Source organism: Periplaneta americana, chromosome 15 (genome assembly GCF_040183065.1).
Source record: "Periplaneta americana isolate PAMFEO1 chromosome 15, P.americana_PAMFEO1_priV1, whole genome shotgun sequence".
In the NCBI taxonomy this organism is placed as follows: Eukaryota; Metazoa; Arthropoda; class Insecta; order Blattodea; family Blattidae; genus Periplaneta; species Periplaneta americana.
The window spans coordinates 11571742-11593690 of record NC_091131.1 but is presented as its reverse complement, the minus strand read 5'-3'; the positions used below and the strand labels follow the sequence as shown (position 1 = coordinate 11593690).

The following is a 21949-nucleotide window of genomic DNA, read 5'->3' as shown; positions in this document are numbered from 1 at the left end:
AATGCTAAGAACGTTGGATTTTCTCAATTTATTTTCTAATGTGCCAGTAGGCATCTGTGATTTTGTAAACATGTTTGTCTGAAATATTGATGGCTTTGCAGTTTGATATGTGCTGCGGGCTCATAACGGAGTCTTCTCTGCAGAACCTTTTTTATTATTATTTGATATTAATCATTATTTCAACTGCGAAAAATAGCAGTTGAAATAATGATTAATATTAAATAGTAATAAAAAAAAAAAAAAAGAAAGGTTCTGCAGAGAGAATTCTGTTATAAGCTTGCAGCACATACTGGGTTGCGGGGCCATCAATATTTCAGACAAGCAAGTTTGTGGAATCACAGATGTTTGCTGGCGTAATGGAAAATAAATTGAGAAAAATGTGTTTTCTAATCTGATCAAAATACCTCTCATTTCTCGTGAAAACAATTGAATAGACTACAGTGGAGTATAGTGGACTTTAAGTTGTCAGCAAACAGCTGGATACATTAAGAAGATTGATTATTTCAACTGCAACGACTCTGTCAGTAAATTGGTCTACATAACTGACTTCATGTGGGTAATGACGAACAGTCAAGTATCCAGCATTAGCAAAAAATAGAAGAATATTGATATGTCTTAAGACTCATTCATATTGCACATTAAGTATTCTGACATTAAGTATTAAGTATTGACCACCCTCATGGTCTTGTGGTTAGAGCTTCTGGCTATAGTTCATGAGGTCCCGGGTTCGATTCCTGGTTAGAACACAAGAATTTTTCCTTAAAGGGGATTATTCCTGTGTTCGTCCATGGTCTGGAATTTAGGTTAAGTTTAGATTTAAGACCTCTCCTGGCACCACATTATCATAATCATCCTATCACATCATCGGGGTAATGTAACTCTGCCTTCCAGGTGCCCCAACCTCAGAAGTGGGTTACAACTAAGCCACGGCCAGGAGAGAAGACCAGAAATGTCGAAAAGACAACCTGGTGGCATTGGATTAAAAAAAAAAATATTTGACATAATCACCTTTTAAGTCTATACATTAGCTCAATGGCTTTAAAATAATTCTAAGCATTGATCCCAAGATGGTGATAATGCTAAATTGAAGAGAGAGGTTGAACATGTTTTGAAATGTTACAAAGAGCTGTATAGCCAGAGGGTGAAGAAAACTACACAGTCGACAATTAAAACATTTTTTTCACAAAACGACTTGACACTTCAAACGAATGTCAAGTATCAATGGGAACACTTCAACAGCACACTGATATGGCACATCGAAAATCCATCAGAGGGAGTGGAATAACTTCAACATCAGCAGAATATACAGATGTAGATGAGCCAGAAGCTATTTGAAATGTGAAGTAGGACTTTCAAAAATAAATTTTTATGTATTATTTTGAGTTTCAGCTTTAAAATATATCGTCAGTGTATTATTTTGAATTTCTGCATTAATACTAAGTTTCAGAAAGGTAATATTGGTAATATAAATACTACATGTTCCAATTATTCTAAGCTAAATTTGTGAATATGTGAGAACCTACACCTATACTGCGCATATAAAATGATTCCTCGGTTTACACGGCAATTTTGCTGAATGTATCTTTCGCATATACCGAGATCTACCTGTAGTTCAAAAGGTGAAAGGGACTTTACTTTTGCAATTCATAAAATACAGCCGACAGAATCATGACCATCTTGTGATGCACTTATAAAATATAAAGGTTCGCCCACTCTAAGAGTTAGCAGACGAAAGACAAACTTGCACAAAGTGTGTGACAAAACATAATAATATTGTGAATTTTATTAGTAACAACAATGTAATTTATTCGTCACAACAATAATTCCTTTCTACAATTCACCTTAAACGCTCTCGTCAACAATTGGATCTCCACTCAACACAGTATTCGTTATAGCACTCCACCGACGACAATGACAATTTACTTGGACTATTACGCACAACAATGAACTGTTAATCTTAACTAATATTTACAAAGCACTATTTACAAATCAGAACTACCAGTTCTGAGTTCACAGTTCTTCTATCTCAGTCACTCGAGTTCACGGTATCTCGAACCACAGACCTTCAGAGACAGTTCACTGTACTCGAACTCGGGTCCCTCCAATTGCAGTCCACTGCACTCGAACTCAGGTCCCTCCAACTGCGGTCCACTGCACTCGAACTCAGGCCTTCGGATGCTGACGCAGATGCGGACGCACACTCGAGTCGAACTCCGGCTGGCTTGCTTGCTCTGGCTTTCTCACTGACTGAATAACTGAAAACTCTGAAAACTGCTGTCGTTCCTTCGCGACCGTAATTTATAACTACAGCGACGTAGCCTCGAAGGTTCCACCCGTCTCTAGAGATGGCATTCCAGAGAAATCCAGGGCCCTCTCCTCTCTACCAGCACCAGATGCGCGCGCAAACTCGTCGCGTGACGTAATACACCCTCTCTCTTCTCTCCACCGCGCGACGTCACTCAATGTTCCGTGGAGCCTGTGCGATCTGCTTTCATGCGGGACGCTGGTCGTGAGTTCGATTCTCACGTCGCTGTCACAATATATAGAGTCGTTCAAGAAATTTCAATAATAATTGTTCTCTTTTAGGGATACCATTTACAAAAAATCTTAGCAAAATGCCATTAATGTATTTTTGGCGATTATCGCACCAGTATCATTCTGGGCAATTAAATATAAAAAAAAAACTCATTGTTTATTGTTGCGGAATATAGACAACCAGAAAGCATGAGCGAGATTATCCAAGTCATCATGAGATTTACACATTGCTGTTAGCATTTTAAATTACGTGTTAGTACATGAGTATTCTTCCGAATATTTGCAAGTATCAGGAGAACTGACAATCTGGATCAGAAAGGTGCAGTTAATGATCAGGCTAGTGAGTGAAATCTATTTCAGGAAGCATATGTCACTGTTTCGGAGTCAACGAATTCGTGAACAGCAGGTCTAAATACTGTGTGCAATTGCACAGCAGTCATTTATCTTCTTTCATAAATACAAGCTTAGAGATACTGATAGTTTGTTTCTTTTCAAATTTGTCACTTTGAGAAATAATCCCCAGCCTCGCAACTTGTCCACAACTCACTTAGCATCCGAATGGGCTCACGCCATGACGAAGTCATTACCAGAGATGTTGAAAGGCGAATATATTAGCGATATTTGCTTCTCAGACCTATTCTTACCTTCTCTCTATCATCAGATCACAGTGGGTATATCGTGATCTATCCGTGAACAATGCCACTGACCACTGGACGATGGTTTAATATTAGTTTTGACACGTGAACTGCAGTTGCACTATTAAAATCATAAAATAAACAGCCTGGCACTAAGGGGTAGAAAATGGCTCGTGGAAAGACATTTTAATTAAGACCTCTCAACATCATACTCATCTCCAAAAAGTTGAATTCATCTTTGTACACAAAAAAACCTTATCTCTATTAATATACTGTTCATATTGCTGTTTACAGATGGTGACTACATTTTTACCACGTGATCCACTTTTTTGCGTGCCAGTGTAACATGAATGTTGTCTGTGGTGCACCATGAAAAACAGATCTAAGTTACATCAAACAGAAAATGGTAGCGATTAAGATGATTATGGGAGAGCAATGGTAAGTTAAAATTTGTAATTGAGGAAGTGAAAGTAACCCAACAACGTCTCTATACATCTGAAATATTGCACTTAAGGATACACTGAGGTGATATTTCAATTTCCTTAACCATTTGAACTAGATCTTTGAAAATATGTACATATATTATGCTGCATATAAATATCCTCTGTACAAAATTTCACCTCATTTGGTCTCAAATTGTAAGAATTTATTTTTTTTTTTTCTTCGTAAAATTAAATTATATATTTTGAAAAATCACTACTGCTACAAATTTAATAGTTTTTTTTCTGGAATTTGCATACTTTCAATCGCCCTGAAACATAACTTGCTATTTTTTTTTTTTCAGGTAATTCTTAAAGATCTAAGAAACAATTATATTATTTATTGAAATATAAAAACATGCAAAAGATTTTTGTGTCATCCAAGGAAGAGATGGCTTGAGAAAACAAGTGTTTCACTTAGATGGTAACAGTTCTTCAAGGATTAGTACGTGGAAGGATGACGACGATGATATTTATAAAAACAGGTGAAAATTATAGTGTCTAACAGAAAGAAAATATATATATTTCTCCCAAAAATCTTGATAGCAAGTTTTGTTAAGCACAGCACACCATTAAGACGACCTACAAAAAAAATTATGCACACAGTACGAAATTTGGAGGAGCAGCATTTTTAGTAAAGCAATGTGCAAGAAAAATGAAAATGGAGAAAACGGAGCTTAAAAGGGCCACCAAGAGTGTGTGCAACCTTTTACAAATGTTGGCCGAAACAGTTGACTGAAAGGACATATCTGCGTTTAAAAACTGTGGAGAGATTCTCTGAACGATATACAATTCTTTACATTAAAAACAAAAAACAGAATTTTTTCAATAAAATTGACAGAATTTCACCTCAGTGTACCCTTAAATTTACCAGGATTAGAATTCAGGTTGTGACTCAAAAGGTAATTTTACTTCCAAATGTTGAACAATTATGGCACATTAACAGTGACTTAGCTGTGGCAACACAACATATACCCAAATGTTGGTTTCCTACAAGTGCAGCACATATATCCCTTTTCCTTGACAGAGTGAGGATGTGTACACACTGCATACCTGCTGCGTCGCTGTGAGAACCTCCTTGTTGAGGTTGGAGCGCTGTTCATTCCAGTACTCATACGCATTCTTGTAGTTGAGCCACACTAATATCGCTTTGTCCACTGCCATGGGCTGGATGTAAATCAGTGGTCGCTTCAGGGTTATCAGTACGACCTCCTTGTCTTCGCCCTGCACCATTTCGTCTTGGAAAGCATTGCGAAGACCTGAAAGAAAACATTGCATTCACAAGAAATCCAAAATAACATTCAAGTAAAAAAAACAATACTGTTCTACTTTATTCATGTTAACACAATATTAATCAGTTTTTTTACTTGGTTATTTAACAACACTGTACCAACTACAAGGTTATTTAGCGTCGATGGGATTGACGATAGCAAGATGAGGCCGAGGATTCGCAACTGATTATGTGACATTTGCCTTACAATTGGGGAAAACCTCGGAAAAAATCAAGTCGGTAATCAGTCCAAACTGGAATCGAACCCATGCCTGAGCGCAACTCCGAATCAGCAGGCAAGCGCCTTGGCCGAATGAGCTACGCCAGTGGTTATTAATCTGTTAGAAATATTTGAAAACAGAAAAGAAATAGTACAGAAAAAAAGTAAAATGACAATCAAAGACGAAACCAATAAAAGCAAGTAAACAATTATATACATGAATAAACAAACAAATAAACTAGCCTAATTAAAACACAAAAGGAGAAAGCAAACTAACCAGTCTGATGATGATGATGATGATGATGATGATGAGGAGGAGGAGGAGGAGGAGGAGAAGAAGAAGAAGACGAAGAAGAAGAAGAAAACGTTATGCAGGTCTACTGTTAGTGTACAAACACACACAAAATATGACAGGTTACTAAGAATTTAAGAAGTAGATGAAATTTTTTACAAGTCTTGAAAAAAAATTGTTTGTAATTTAAAAAAATCTTAAATGTTACCCACAGAAAGAAAAGATTGCTAAGAAATAAAATATTCCAAGAAAGATGAAGAAAATTTTACTGCTTCATAGGATGTAAAGAGTAAAATTGCCGGGCTTCTATCCTAAATAAAAAGGATGTCAAATCAACACTCGTCAAGCACTCTCTAATGTTGTGTCCCTACAAAAAATCTGCGAGCTAAATGAAGACAAAAAGATCCAAAATATAAGACAGTTTTATTTCCAATTAAGACATCGAAGCTACAGTATTATGACTTGACACATAGCTCGAAAGCTCCAGGCACTGGTAGAATATGATGATGATGATGATGATGCAACTGCCAAATTGTTGTTCGTTGTTCTTGAAATATAAATCTTAGAAACAGTTCCCATGGCAATCACGTAATCTGTATTACCTATCCTCGTCTTGAAGAAGGCGTACTGCTGGAACTCTGGCTCAGCCTCCTCGAACATGACGTTCTTGAGCAGTTGACCAAGGCTCAGGTTCACGTCCACCTGGGCCTTGCCGAAGATCTTCATATATGGGTTGGGCTGTGCAGCACCTGACACGTTCTGCACCCGGTTGGACAGCTGGAACTCAACTGCCCCCGTCTCCAGACGCACAGCTGAGTTGGTGGGAGTTGTGGCTGTCAGCTGGATCCTCTGTCAACAGCAAGGTAATATAATCCATCACAATGGAAAAATTAAAAAGGAAATAACATTTTATTAACACATAATATGCCATTTTGCACAAATGAATATCTAAATATGATTATTTTATGGCCCAGGTAGCCACAGCTGAGGTCAAGGACGGGGAGAGGAAATAGAGACTGCGTGGACAGTGCCACACAAGAGGAGACTGGAAGAATTATTTGTTAACATTGCCGTGCATCAAATAGGGACATCGGGTGTTTGGGAGGTCGTTCTTCCTCTATCCATCTTATTCTTTTTCTTCTGGCTCTCGTTCTTCCTCCTCGTATCATTCTCCTTACTTGTCCCTTCAGTTTCCTTTTCTCCTCCTGTTTTTTGTGCTCTTCCTTCTTGCTAGTTATCCTCGTCTCCTCGCTTCTTCCTTCTGTTCTTCTCACCTTCCTTCTTTCTTTTTTTGTTCCTGATCTTCTTCTCCCTCATCTCCTCGTCTTTTTCCTCCTCCCTTTTCTAATGGCAGACTGTGAGAATCATTATCGTTCCATTCAGTTCCTTACGATTCGGCATAAAGCATTAATATTTCAATCTTCTCATAAGAATGTGATGGAGGTTTTATATCTCATAAAGATGAAATATGTGCACTAAAATTATTTTCTTTTTATTAACCACTTCCTTGATTAACCCGAGTTAACTCGTTTGAGTCCCATTTTCGCTGCTAAGGATTATATCCCGAATATATACGTTTCCATTCTTTCATTAACCTTTTCCTCACTAGATGGCTACAGAAGTTAGTGATATTGCTATATCTGGTGGTGTTTATTGTACTTCTTCCTTGCGAGTGGAATTCTATGCTCATATAGCATTCACACACAGTAGTGAGTAGATGCTAGTTAGTTTTGGCGGTTTCTGTTTGTGTTTAGTGTTTTTGTGCTGTTTTGTGTAAAGATGGATCAAGTTAGTGATTCCGAAACTTTTGATCAGGAATATATTCCTGTAGAAGATTAGGAAATGAAACATCGGTATCAGAAGACGAAGTTATAGACCAACAAACAAATTCAGATCAGTTGATGTCGCGTCTTTTCGACAGTGGTTTGAATAGAAGACATCTGGCACCATTTCTTCTGCACCTCCGAGGTCCCATTCCCTGAAATTTTAACAATGTTTCTGATAACGATAATTCTCAATTTTTTTAATTATTCTTTAATAATGACCTCATCAACATTATATTCGAGGAGACGATTCGGCATGCTAATAAGTGTTCACAGAATGCTGAAAATAATTCGTGGCGGCCTACTACAGACTCTGAAATACGTGTACTTTTGGGCATAGTGATACTGCACAACATTATTCACAAACCTGAAGAACAGATGTACTGGTACAAATATTGAATGACTGCTACACCATTCTTCCCAAAACGCTCTCATATAGGAGAGCAGATACTACTGTCCGGAATGCAATGTGCCACTGTGCGTAATACCCTCCTTTCGAGTCTATCACACGACAAGCAACATTTAACGCCTTGATAACAGCACTGGTATTGTACCTCATAAATTAATCCATAAAAAAACATAAGTTGGTAAATAGTTCAGGAGAAAATCAAAGTGGGACAACTACCAGAGCTGGAATCAATGTGTACGAGATACCTCGGGATAATAATTCAGGTATGAATGTATGTCTATTTCATAGTGATTTTTTAGGTATGTAAGAAAATTAGTGATATACAGTGATTCTGAAATATTAAATGACCTCTTTACGAAAATAAAAAAATATGACACATTTTTCACAAAACTGGTGAAATATATAGTAAGGGAAGAGGTTAATTTATTCTTTTTTTATTACAAAATTTAAATGCTCAATTTTTTAACGTTGAATAACTATTATTCAACGGTCACTAGGACGAAACAGAAAGAGTAACACTGAAGCAACTTCATTTTTGAATAGTAATAATTTACTGTCCGTCCAAGTGGTTATGTCATAGGGTCGTCAAAATGGGGAAATCACGTGACAGTTACTTACTTAACAGGATCCTTTTCTTTAATTGATTTTAAACAGTTGTACAATATTACGTAGACTTCCAATTCCATACAGAAAATACTTTCAGAATACAGCCAAACAGCCCAGCCACTAGCCTTTACAGAGGGGCCAGCAGAAATGGGTGGGGGAAACTGGGATGCGACGTAACCACTCGGAAAGACAGTAATACATAAGGCATATTTATAGAAACATGTTACTGGTATATGTAAATGGAAGAATAAAGGCTCATCTAGCCAAAAATGCTGTTTATTTTATTCCCAAAATAAAATTGTATACTGTTTAAACAATAATCCAAAAACATGTAGTTTCTCTCCTAATTTTAAAGACTTCCAACAGCTAGCTATAAGGCTATACTGTAAAAGATAGATCTTGACACACTGCGAGTGAAATGTGTTAATAAATGCTAAGGTGATTATGGAGTAATGACAAAATAAGAATGGCACAGGAGATCTGCCTTATAGTCGATTTTTCTAGCAAAAGGCTCACATTAACTGCCTGAGATCAATTTCCAATCGTTTTGGTGTGGAGCTTTCAGTTGACTCCAATTCAAATACCAATGAGGATAGATGAAGGGACGTACCTTGATCCTAATGACTAGTGAGAACAGAATCCTCTTGAGAGACGAGCTTGTTGGTTCCTCGCTGTCCTCTAGCCACAGTGGCACGGGCTTCTCCCCACCGTATACTTTCTGCACCACTTCGTTCACTTCCTGCAACACATCAGCAACATACCAATCATTGAGAAAGTCGTTCTGAGTGGTTGTGTGGTTACCATTCACATCATTAGATGATTTAAATCCAGTCCAGAGTACTGGATTTTTAACAGCAACAAAAATTCTCTGCACAGCTTCCATCTGATGAAAAACAAAGTTGGGGATCTCATAACATTGAATTAGCGCATGTAAAAGAACTCTCACCCTGAAAGAATATTCGCAAATAGCAAAACACAATTTTTAATGGGTGTTCTTTCCAAAATAACACAAACAGTTATTATTCAAAATCGGCTAGAACATTTTATCTGCTTAAACATTTCTTTTATGTAAGATGAATGGATACATAAAATGATATGGACCACTTGAAGGGTTGGCGGGAAGAACAATGAGGGTCCATAAAATGAAATTTTTTAGTTAGAGGTGCCATCTATTGGATTACGTTGAGAACTATAGGTATCCTACAACCAAAACTCAGCTCGGATCCCTCGTGGCGTGCATGCTATACCCCTCTTACTCCCCTGCAATAGGTGTGAGAGCATGCTGGGAACAGGAGCATACATCATCTGTGTGAGACAGTCACACTCGCTGGTTTCTGCGCACTGAGTTTTCCTTGTTGGATGTCTATAATAGAGGCTTACATGGTTATTACAAAATCTTCAGGTGCAATAAAAAAAAATCAAAAGTAATTAATTATGCATACGAATTAAAGCAGAGTGTTTTAAACGGTACATTAAATAATATATAGAGTGTTTTAAAGCCTAAAATTCATTTTTCTCTAAAGTTTGTTATTTGGACCCTCATCGTTCTTCCTGCCAACCCTTCATTTGTCTCCACAAATTACTGTTCCAAAGAAATCTATTAACACCTGCATACTTCTAACTCCAATAAAAAATTGAGAATAAATTTTAGGCCTTAGAGATATCTATACAAATTGATTTATAGAACTAATGTAACCTTAGTTGTTACAGAAAGATAACAAAAGAGAAGGCCCCATTTTTCTATTCAATAATAATCGTTACCTACGAAATAGAACATTACCCTACTGGAGGCCCTGGGGGCCCACAGGATAGTGGAAGGTTAAGACTTCCGCTTTTGTATTAATGGCAGTAGGGATGTAGTCCTACATACCTACTGCCTTTACTGCAAGGAAATATTTCTAGAACTCATTTCTGTTAGAGGCTGAGTATACTCCAGGACCATGGAGAAAACCCATGACACCATCAGAAATGGAATCTGTGACCTTCCAACTCGTAGCACATCGTCTCAACCATGGTGCTACCACGTACCTTCCATTACCTACATAATAATGTAAAAAATCGAAAACTATTTCACAACTTACAGTTATACCCACAGTCACGAAGCTCAATATGTAGGGAGTATGCATCCATAGATAGTTGCTAACCACTAGGAACGCTACTCATTACAGACAATGTGAAATAGTACCGGTACAGTCTATTGTTCCTAGTACCCTCACAACTCAAGCTTCGTGACTGTATATACTAGACTGTGGTTATACTGTAAACGTTCATTACATTAATCTTCTTTCATGTAACTCATTTCTATGATTAACACATTCTGTGATGAATGATGGTTGAAACATTGGACTACATAACTCTAAGCTTCTTACCTTCATGAAGACTTTCTGAACAAACACCAAGTGGTTTAGTAAATCAGTGGTGAGTGAATGTTCGAAGACACCAATGTCTGCTACAGCACTCAAGTAGCTGCCTTGACGGAGAACAACCCCATCTGAACATTAATAAAAAAAATTAAGGTAAGCGTGGTTAAAAATTACAAAACCTTTGAGTTTTGAAGTATCAAAAGAGTTAAAATTATGGCAAATGATGAAAATGATAGTAAACTTTAAGCTCAATGTGTTAATTGAAAACATATTTTCAATGGATTAAAACTATTCTCTAAAGGAGTAAAAGAAGATAATGTTTGTAAGGTAAAAAAAAAAAAAAGATTCTGTTTCCGTAACTAAGGCAACTAGAGATATAAGAATGCAAAATCAACATATTATAGCAGTCATTTTTACTTACAGTTCTATCACGCTGTTTTAATACTAGTATGTTTTTAATAGAAATAAAAATCTGACAGAAGTTTAGGTACTTCTGTGTAAATACTATTTAAGATGAATCAAAATTAAACAAAAATGAATTAAAAACCAAACGGATTTTGCTGAAACAGTGTAATATTATTAATAATACACATTTGAAAAAATACAAAAGTTCATAGGAAAGATTTCAAAGTTATTTTTATAAAAAATTAATAACCACACATATTTATTTTCTGTTTAAAATTACCACATCTTCTTTATACCAATTTCTTGCGGAAAGAGTTTATATAGTGAACGAAAAATTATAAATTAATCTAAAAATAACTTCTACGAGATTTTTATTAGTATCGTACAAAAAAGTTATTAACCCCCCCCCCCCCCCCTGTATTCCTCACTTTTACCTCTCCTGACTATAATGTCATCTGCTGAAAAATTTGATCCCCAAATATGAAGGTGACATAAGCAACAGCTTTTTTAACAATCATGGGTGAGAAAGATATCTTGAGGTGCTGCAAACCCTTTCATCTGGCAGTGTTGTGAGCTATGTCCACAAGACTACAGTAAAATGATGGAGCACTTTACACATTGTCACTTTATGTTCCACATATCCTCTTTATAATGAAGTAAATGGCTAGTATTTTGAGTATTAAACGTTATGTAAATACATAACTCAATAAAATACGTATTAAGTTCTATAAAATGCGATAAAAAAGTTCATCTTTGTTTTGTTTTGTGTCATTACTGATCTTATGCTACCCTATAAAGAAACACAATCTGCATACTTATGTTACAACAGATCTTTGATGGTCAGTAGCACAAAAATCATAACTTTCTAAAACGATATTTTAACAAAAAAATGTTTGTTTAAAAACTGTTTGTTAAATTTTGATATAAAATTTTCTGCATCTCATATGCATTTCTGGGCAAATCGTAAAAAAGGGAACGCTAAGCTCTGCCCACGACCCCTTTCCACTTTTCCCCTACAAGCTCACCACACACTCTAGTGGGAAAGAGTGGAAATAGGGGTTTATGGTATGGTGACATCTAGTGGAGGAAAGTGGAACAAAAAGAGTGAATGCGGCATCTACGAAGCAAAAGAGGAACTTCGTCCTGTCTCCCTCTGTCTCTCCTCTCTCTCTAGCTTCTCTCTTTTTTTTTTTTTTCTTATGACTTTGCAGAAGGTAGTATTTGATCCGTGTATCTTCCTAACGAAACGCACGCATGCTTTTTGGTCATGCTTTAGACCTCTCGGCTACCGAGGCGAGTTGGTGGTAGAAAGAAAATGAATCTATTTATGTTCAAGGGAACTGCCATAACATATTGCAGAAATGCAATGTGTGTCGTTTTTGTCTAATGCACATTAATTTGGTTGTATTGTGTTGTGTTGTAAAATATGAAATACGTGCGAGGCGGTAGGCAGTGATCCACCGAAGCGGGGCAGATAGTAGAGAGAGACACTAGAGAGAGAGCAGGCAAGCGAGGTACCGAGCGGCAAGGGTGGGGATAACTTCCCCTGCTGGCATTCGCTGTTTTACGATTTATTCGCATTTCTTCACTACACTGACAGAGAATGAAGTGAAGCATATCATACCTGCAAACTGTGCCTCGCGGGGATTGTTGCCATCCTGTATATACTCTGCAGACACGTGCACCTTTGGCAGTTCTATGCTGGCTTCTGAAGGCAAGTGGGCCTCTGTCACCTGGACAGATAAGCATCAATAATAAGGCAGAGACACGCTTAATTTCGTAATTTCTAAAATCATTGTTAATGTGATCAATGTTCTAGTCATTATCATACTTGCACTGCAGCTAGAGATCGCAGATTAAAATCCAGCTATGAATGAGACTTTTAGAGGAACCAAGAAGCTAGTGTGATTAATTAAAATGTGTCTCAGTGAAATGTACAGCAGAGTCCGTATAGGTCAGTTTCTATCTGATGCTTTTCCAATTCACTGCAGGCTAAAGCAGGGAGATGCACTATCACCTTTACTTTTTAACTTTGCTCTAGAATATGCCATTAGGAAAGTTCAGGATAACAGAACCATCTGCAGGTCAAAGTCTCCAACAAAAATGTAGATATCCCCGCTGAGACATATGTCAGGCAAAGCAGGGAACAAAGTAGGATAATGGGACGCAATGTTAGTATGATTTAAGAAGACTTCCTTAGCTACAATTGATGGAAATTATCCAGAGCCAGACTGGTGGACAGTGCACACTCATGGTTCCAAACCAGAAGCTCAAGGAACTGTTGCATATTATATACCAACAGGCAAAGGGAAAGAGAAGTTATATGTAATACTAATTATTATTATTATTATTATTATTATTATTATTATTATTATTATTATTATTATTTTAAATGTGTGAAAAACATTATTATTTATGTTCTGTATGACGACTGTGACATTAACGCCTAATAACTATGTTAAAGCAAATGTGATTAATATATTTATCATAAAAACTGGAGAACCTATGACGAACATGACATAATACCCTCCAACACCAAACAAGAAACGATGGCTGCGTTCAGCCGGGACAGCGCTGAGGTAGCGCTGATATAGTGACAGCACTGAACGCCTTGCTGGCCGACAGTGCTGATATAGCGGCCACCATTTTTCGTAGCAAAATTTTTTTCGCTGCAAGCCTGCTGCTAGCCAGCGAAAGTGGAGGTGATAGACATCAACCAATGGTGCCGGAGTAGACAGAACAATGGCGTGTTTGTTTGTAATCACAGCGGACATTTTACAGTCTGGTCGTTCAGCCACTAACAGCTGCTGTAACTCAGCAAAAATGAATAGCTACCCCAGCGCTGTCCCGGCTGAACGCAGCCAATGGCTGCCTTCAAAACAAAAGAATGGTCAATTGCACAACATAGTTTAGGCAACAACAGAAACTATAAATTCAAGACTAGATTGTGCACCAATACGCCTGGATTAAATCCCAAATCTCTCTGCAGTGCATATGAATAGAACGTATTTGTCACTGTTGATAGCGATTCATCTGTCAGATGACGAATTCGACAGGAGTAGGCTACATGCCGGCACCAGGTTTCCCCTTCTCCCATCCTCATCTTAATCATTCTTACCCATTCCCTACACTACACTTATACATACACTCACCCTAGTACACCACATAACTTTCCAGAGATACACATCATGCACAGTGTGGCCTGTCGAAGTGGTGTGCAACTTGAAAATGGGTCACAGTTCTGCCATTTATCCGTAATATGCGGAATCTGAATCACGTGACACATGCATGCATGCACACACACATATATTTAATATTATCCATTTTTTTTATTTAAAAATCTGCAATATTACAGAACATATTGAATCAGTATTGCTTGTTATATATCAATAACCATGAAATTAATTATTACTTGTCAAAATCCACAAAAAATGAACTTTAAAATTTTAGTGGTAATGTCAAAGTTTACATGGAATGGCCCTATACTAATTTCAAAGGCTAGAATAATCCAACAGGCAAGTCTAAGTCCCCCTCTCCTTGCCTTTCCTGACGACGGAGTTGATACATACCTCGAAAACAGTTGAAGCCTCTCGATCTGCGCCATGATGCAAATTCCAAAAACCTCACATAAAATAATATCCAACTAGCTACATCCTTGTACTTCCTCGGCCACACAGCAATAATTACGTGAATAACAAGGCTCACTCTTACATTGTGCACTTGCAGCTTGGTGGTGAAGCTCAGGGAATGCTGGGGCAAGTCTATTGTGAACTTGGCTTTGCTCCCGGTGACTCCTGTGCTATTCACTTGGTCCATCTTGTACTGAGCTTGCAGAGAGGGCAACAATGCTGCAGTGATGCTCAAACTCTAAAAGAAATCAGGATACACAAAGAAATAAAATATGATCACAAAAATATGTCAAGCTATGGTCTAAAAAAGAATATAATATTAAAAGTAATTCAATAGACAACAAGGTGGGCAACAACTCGTAAAATATCATTAGTGTAAGTATCATTTTTGTTAGGAAGGAGTCCATAATCATACCTATGTTTAAGAAGGGGGACAAGACTAACTGTAGTAACTTTCGAGGAATATCACTTTTGTTGACGTCGTACAAAATTTTGTCGAATATCCTTTTGAGAAGATTAACTCCATATGTAGATGAAATTATTGGGGATCATCAGTGTGGTTTTAGGCGTAATAGATCAATTATTGATCAGATTTTTTGTATTCGACAGATATTGGAGAAAAAATGGGAGTATAAGGGTACAGTACATCAGTTATTCATAGATTTCAAAAAGGCGTATGACTCGGTTAAGAGAGAAGTTTTATATAATATTCTTATTCAATTTGGTATCCCCAAGAAACTAGTTCGATTAATTAAAATGTGTCTCAGTGAAACATACAGCAGAGTCCGTATAGGTCAGTTTCTATCTGACACTTTTCCAATTCACTGCGGGCTAAAGCAGGGAGATGCACTACCACCTTTACTTTTTAACTTTGCTCTAGAATATGCCATTAGGAAAGTCCAGGATAACACAGAGGGTTTGGAATTGAACGGGTTACATCAGCTTCTTGTCTATGCGGATGATGTGAATATGTTAGGAGAAAATCCACAAACGATTAGGGAAAATGCGGAAATTCCAGTTGAAGCAAGTAAAGCGATAGGGTTGGAAGTAAATCCCGAAAAGACTAAGCATATGATTATGTCTTGTGAGCAGAATATTATACGACATGGAACTATAAAAATTGGAGATTTATCCTTCGAAGAGGTGGAAAAATTCAAATATCTTGAAGCAACAGTAACAAATATAAATGACACTCGGGAGGAAATTAAACACAGAATAAATATGGGAAAAGCGTGTTATTATTCGGTTGAGAAGCTTTTGTCATCTAGTCTGCTGTCAAAAAATCTGAAAGTTAGAATTTATAAAACAGTTATATTACCGATTGTTCTGTATGGTTGTGAAACTTGGACTCTCACTTTGAGAGAGGAACAGAGATTAAGGGTGTTTGAGAATAAGGTTCTTAGAAAAATATTTGGAGCTAAGAGGGATGAAGTTACAGGAGAATGGAGAAAGTTACACAACGCAGAACTGCACGCATTGTATACTTCACCTGACATAATTAGGAACATTAAATCCAGACGTTTGAGATGGGCAGGGCATGTACCACGTATGCGCGAATCCAGAAATGCATATAGAGTGTTAGTTGGGAGGCCGGAGGGAAAAAGACCTTTGGGGAGGCCGAGACGTAGATGGGAAGATAATATTAAAATGGATTTGAGAGAGGTGGGATCCTCCGGGTTCCTTAAAAGCCAGTAAGTAAGTAAGTAAGTATCATTTTTGTAATCGAATCTAAATACTTTATTCGAAATGTTCAGAAAATTAAGTTCCGATTGTTATTACGAAGTCCTCATTAAGTCAACAATTAAATAGGTACTTTAGTGTGAAAAAACTACAGCAGAACTTGGTTATAACGTCATCCAAGGGACATGAAAAATTGTGTTGTTATAAACGAGTGTCATCATAAACGAGATAATAAGATTCACACTACACTACACTTGGCTTCCACTCACTTTACCAAATGTGGTGTTGTAAATCACAACTTCTGAAGCAACTTGAATCTGTTAATCCAGTCAGCAATACACTCGAATTTTCATCTTTTAGCTTCCTGGCAAATTCCTCGGAAGAAAGAAAAAAAAAATGTTATGTTTTATTTAACGACGCTCGCAACTGCAGAGATTATATCAGCGTCACCGGATGTGCCGGAATTTTGTCCCACAGGAGTTCTTTTACATGCCAGTAAATCTACTGACATGGGTCTGTCGCATTTAAGCATACTTAAATGCCATCGACCTGGCCCGGGATCGAACCCGCAACCTTGGGCGTAGAAGGCCAGCGCTATACCAACTCGCCAACCAAGTCGACTGGAAGAAAGATGTACATGGGAACATTACGAGTGAGATGCGATAATAATGAAAAAGATTTCAAATTACTTGTCGCAGAAGATTGGTGAAATCTTAAGAATTGAAACATTTGATCTAGCATTGTTTGTCAATAGTAAAAAATAATCAATCACTTATGAAATCAATCAATTAATCAATCAATCCAATAAATAAATCAATGTGTGACAACTTGAATGGAAGTCAATTCTTCACTTTTGCTTACAAAACACTCTGTAATTTGCCTTCTTTATGCTTTCCCCAGACATGATCAGATGCTGCTTTATCTTCCCATCTGAATTATGAGCTACTGCTGGATATTCAGTAATTATTCTTTTTATATTTTTTATGCTTGACCATGCCGAAATGTAGTAATTATACACCTGGTAGCAGCCCTTTAATGGACCTCATTAAAGTACACCTATTCATTAAAGTTCAGGTGTTCCACCAATCAGAAAACACCATTGTAGCAATATGAAAGTGCAAGTATCGATTATTCTCGGATATGCAATCGAAAGACAACTAGCGAAACGTCACGGAGGCTGGAAATCCAATATTGTCGCAGAAGGTTATGTTCTGTTACTATAATAATTAGCGTTAATTGTAAATAATATTCAAATAAATTCACTTTGTCATCTCGTTTTTCAATGTCTAAATCAATTTCAAGGTTATATCAAAATTAATGTTTATTTTACTCTCTAGATTATATCAAGGGCAGTGACATTTGTTTCTCGGAAAAAATCAATACTTTCGCGTCTGCGCACATCTCACAATTTACGAGATATTGCACAAGATCAGTTCCGCTCCCCAGACAGATAAGAATAACATGAATACTTATGAATAATTTCAAGTTAGAAATATGGTCGAACATAAAAAGTCGTATGAAACTTGCCTATAATGGTAATTAAGACGCTTGCGCTCGTTTCATAAACATACTCGCGTCTTAATTACTACCATTATAGGCTCGTTGCATAATGTACTATTAACGTTCACTTTCAACTACACAGATCATTCACAGATGACGACTAAATGACAGTGCCATGAGAAACAAAAGTAGTCGTCAAAAGCTTGTTCAAAGCTGTACTGTACACTATGATGGGTGGAAGTGAAATAATCCTGCAGATTGAAAGAAACAATAGGGTACAATTTTAATGAACAGAAAACCTATATTACGTTTTTAATTAAATGCACGGTTAATTAGAAAATTAAGTTGGAAGTTTCAGCAGTCTGGCAACATTGTTGCTAATCTCAGTAGCGTAGTTGGTATAGCATTGGCCTTCTATGCTCGAGTCCACACCTGTAGAGTAACAGTTAGCGTGTCTAGCCACGAAACCAGGTGGCCCGGGTTCGATTCCTGGTCGGGACAAGTTACCTGGTTGAGGTTTTTTCCGGGGTTTTCCCTCAACCCAATATGAGCAAATGCTGGGTAACTTTCGGTGTTGGACCCTGGACTCATTTCACCGGCATTATCACCTTCATCTCATTCAGACGCTAAATAACCTAAGATGTTGATAAAGCGTCATAAAATAACCAACTAAAATTTTTAAAAAATCTATGCTCGAGATTATGGGTTCGATCCCGGCCGAGGTCGATGGCATTTAAGTGTGTTTAAATGCGACAGGCTCATGTCAGTAGATTTACTGGCATGTAAAAGAACTCCTGCGGGACAAAATTCCGACACACCGTGACACTGATATAACCTCTGCAGTTGCAAGTGTTGTTAAATAAACCATAATTTAAATTTTTTCGTCGCAAATACACTGGTCAACGAACTCAGGTTTGTCTGTCTCAGTGAACTACTTCCCATCTCCCTTTCTGCCTACAATGTTGCAAGCTGGTCGCATCGATTAGTGGCTTAACAAATTAGTGATTTTTAAATTAAATTTACACAAAAACCGTCCATGCTATTGAAATACGTCAGAGGGATAAATTATTTTTTATTAGATTTTCTATCGATATGGACAAAAATCACGATCCTACTAGCAATAGTTATCGTATAAGAGCGTAAAAACATTTTTTTCTGAGAAAACTATGATCTTTCCACCAATATGGTATTACACTTTTCGTTACATGAAACATGAACTATTTGCTCTGAAAATCTGCAGGGTTATTTCACTTGCACCCTGCATGGTGAGTCAGCTAACCTGCAGGATAATGGAGAACTGCATGACGAGAGGCTGCAGCAAGCTGGACTCCTGCTGCTGTCTGTGCAGGCCAGGCTGGGGGGCCTGCGTGGAGTGGAAGTGTCTGGGGGAGTGCTGCGTGATGAAATCTCCTTCCTCAGCAGTTGTGCCGCGGCTGATCCTGCTTGAAGTTCGAGTCACTCGCAATTCCTGTCAACACACAATACTCTATAGTCCTTACATAATTAACTTAAAAAAAATAACAGAAATTTTATTATTATTATTGTGGTGGTGGTGGTGGTGGTGGTGGTGGTGGTGGTGGTGGTGGTGGTGGTGGTGGTGGTGGTGGTGGTGGTGGTGGTGGTGGTAGTGGTGGTGGTGGTGGTGATGGTAGTGGTGGCAGCAGGTTCGGGGGCTGTGGCAGTGGTGATGGTAATGGTGATGATTAAAATTTTTGAATGATGATAGGAAAATGGAAGTACTCTACAAAAGTCTGCACAAAAGAATAATGTTTATCAATCGTAAGTTACAATTCTCCACTTCAGAAAAGAAAAGAGACAGTGAATAGTATGTTTGTGAGCTAAAGATTTTCAGGAACTGGAAAATATTCAAGTCTGTTTCACAGGGAGCTTTACGTGAAAGCCAGATTTACATAATATATAGCCTACGTCACTGTAGGTACATTAACAGAAAACCACAATTCAAGTCACACAGTTTGTGTGCACTCAAAGTTGGATTTCTGGCGTCTTGTGAGCCCATTTGAGGTGTGTGAATATAAAGGAAAAATTGAAACGGTGTTGGGTGCAGTTCCTGGGTAGCTCAGTCGGTAGAGCATTGGCACTCAGCCAAAGGTCCCGGGATCGATACCCAGTCCCAGAAACTATTCATAGGGAGCTATACTTGAAAGCCAGATTTGCAGATAAAAAACGAAATACAACATTTTTACAAGAAATATATTAATTTCATGTCAATACCAAATCAAATTACAGAAGTGCAAAAACTGCAAAAAAACTGGTTTTATAGAAATCTAAATCAATCCAAAACTCTGGGCAATAACAGAAGAGATACACATGACAGATATACAATTTCCATTCTTAGGAATGGAAACATGCGGAACAAAGCAAGCAAGATTACTTTCTCCCTCACCCTACTGAAGTGAAGGACTAGCAACTAGGATTAGAGAACTTTCAGACACATGAATCCAGATGGTCCTTGACAGCACACTTATTACCAGACCACGAAGGACTTGAATGTTACCTGGAGGGTTGAAGAGAGCTGCTTGCTCCCTCTTGTCATCATGCCGTGCAGGGCCACGGGGTGCTGAGGGATGTCAATATTCACAGCCCCGACAGTCAGCAGTCCTGAGTTCTTGTCCTTAGAACGCCGTGAGATACTTGAGTACAAAGCCTGTGACTTCCCAACTGTCACCTTAACCACTGTCCTGCAGGCAAACAAATTCACAACTTTCCAAATCAAACTAGAAAATAGAACTGATCCCACAAGAAGGCATGTATATTTTTGCAATCACCAAACGTTATGTTAGTTGGTAGGTTTGTAATAGCTGCTTTTGATATTACTCCATTCAGTAGCTTGCTTCCCAGTATAAACTGGTGAAGCTATTTATTTACTAGACACAAGGACATTTGTCTTCGTACTTCCCAATACAATTCTCTAACAGATTTGTATTTAAAGTTCATCATAAAACTGTCGTTTTAATACGACACTTGTAATTTTTGCATAGAACATATGCTGGAGAGGGCAGAATGGAGAGTCGATGGAGATGCTCTGCTAGAAGATCGTGGCCTGATGCTATGTGGAATGTTGCTACCAATTTCTTTCCTTGTTGATTGGTAATAGTATCTTTTTCTGTGATCAGCACACTTCAAAAATATAATTAAATTTCTTATATAAATTTTTAAATATGTAAATTACTTAAAAAATTAATAAAATATTACTACTTTATCTAAGTAAAGTACTTTAAATTGACACATAAAAACAATCTGTCGACTGGAAAATTTGTATTATTCAATAATAGAGAGGTGTGCAAAACTTCATTACATTAATTCAAGTAGTTTTTGAGAAAATGTTCCTTAATTCTAGAAAACTGTAACTTTTGGAAAATGAAGCATAAAGTTTAGAATCATGAAGAAGAGTAGTGTGGCACCATGGCATTCAGTAATTATTTTGGGGCACCTCTTTCTGGAATTTCGAAATAAAATTTGACTTTGTGTCAAGTGTCTGGGCATTAAATTAAATAAATAAATTTTCTGAAAAACTTCTGTCTCACTTTGAATACAGCACTAGAATTCTATTACTGGTATTTTTTTTATTATTTACATGCAAAATATTTGTATAAAACAGTAGGTACTTTAAAATAATAGGAGAGTCATATTTTCGAGTAAATATGGTATTGAATTTTTATTTTAATTCGAATGTAGACGTTTTATGCAATCACTGGGATTTCCTTAAATCTCCTGTCACTTTTTACACACAGTAAAAATTATTATATCACTGATGAACGCTATTGGACAAGTAATAATTATTTCACTGTGTTAATAATACAAGAAATATAAGAATTGGAAATTTATCTTTTGAAGAGGTGGAGAAGTTCAAATATCTTGGAGCAACAGTAACAAATATAAATGATACTCGGGAGGAAATTAAACACAGAATAAATATGGGAAATGCCTGTTATTATTCGGTTAAAAAGCTTTTATCATCTAGTCTGCTGTCAAAAAATCTGAAAGTTAGAATTTATAAAAAAGTTATATTACCGGTTGTTCTTTATGGTTGTGAAACTTGGACTCTCACTTTGAGAGAGGAACATAGGTTAAGGGTGTTTGAG

The 21949-nt window shown here is 37.2% G+C and overlaps 1 protein-coding gene across 6 annotated transcripts in view; it reads right to left on the bottom strand.

Annotated features, from left to right (window-relative positions):
* The window catches only part of tweek (transmembrane protein KIAA1109 homolog tweek), a 278923-nt gene that overhangs the window by 91813 nt on the left and 165161 nt on the right, over nt 1-21949 (bottom strand). For all 6 annotated transcript variants that reach the window (XM_069846680.1, XM_069846681.1, XM_069846682.1 and 3 more), the window contains 8 exons: nt 20362-20545; nt 19126-19314; nt 14749-14904; nt 12662-12770; nt 10639-10760; nt 8880-9008; nt 6034-6280; nt 4703-4908 (listed from right to left, as the gene is read on the bottom strand). In XM_069846680.1, coding sequence (XP_069702781.1) covers nt 4703-4908; nt 6034-6280; nt 8880-9008; nt 10639-10760; nt 12662-12770; nt 14749-14904; nt 19126-19314; nt 20362-20545 — 1342 coding nt within the window. The remainder of the gene's footprint in view (nt 1-4702; nt 4909-6033; nt 6281-8879; nt 9009-10638; nt 10761-12661; nt 12771-14748; nt 14905-19125; nt 19315-20361; nt 20546-21949) is intronic.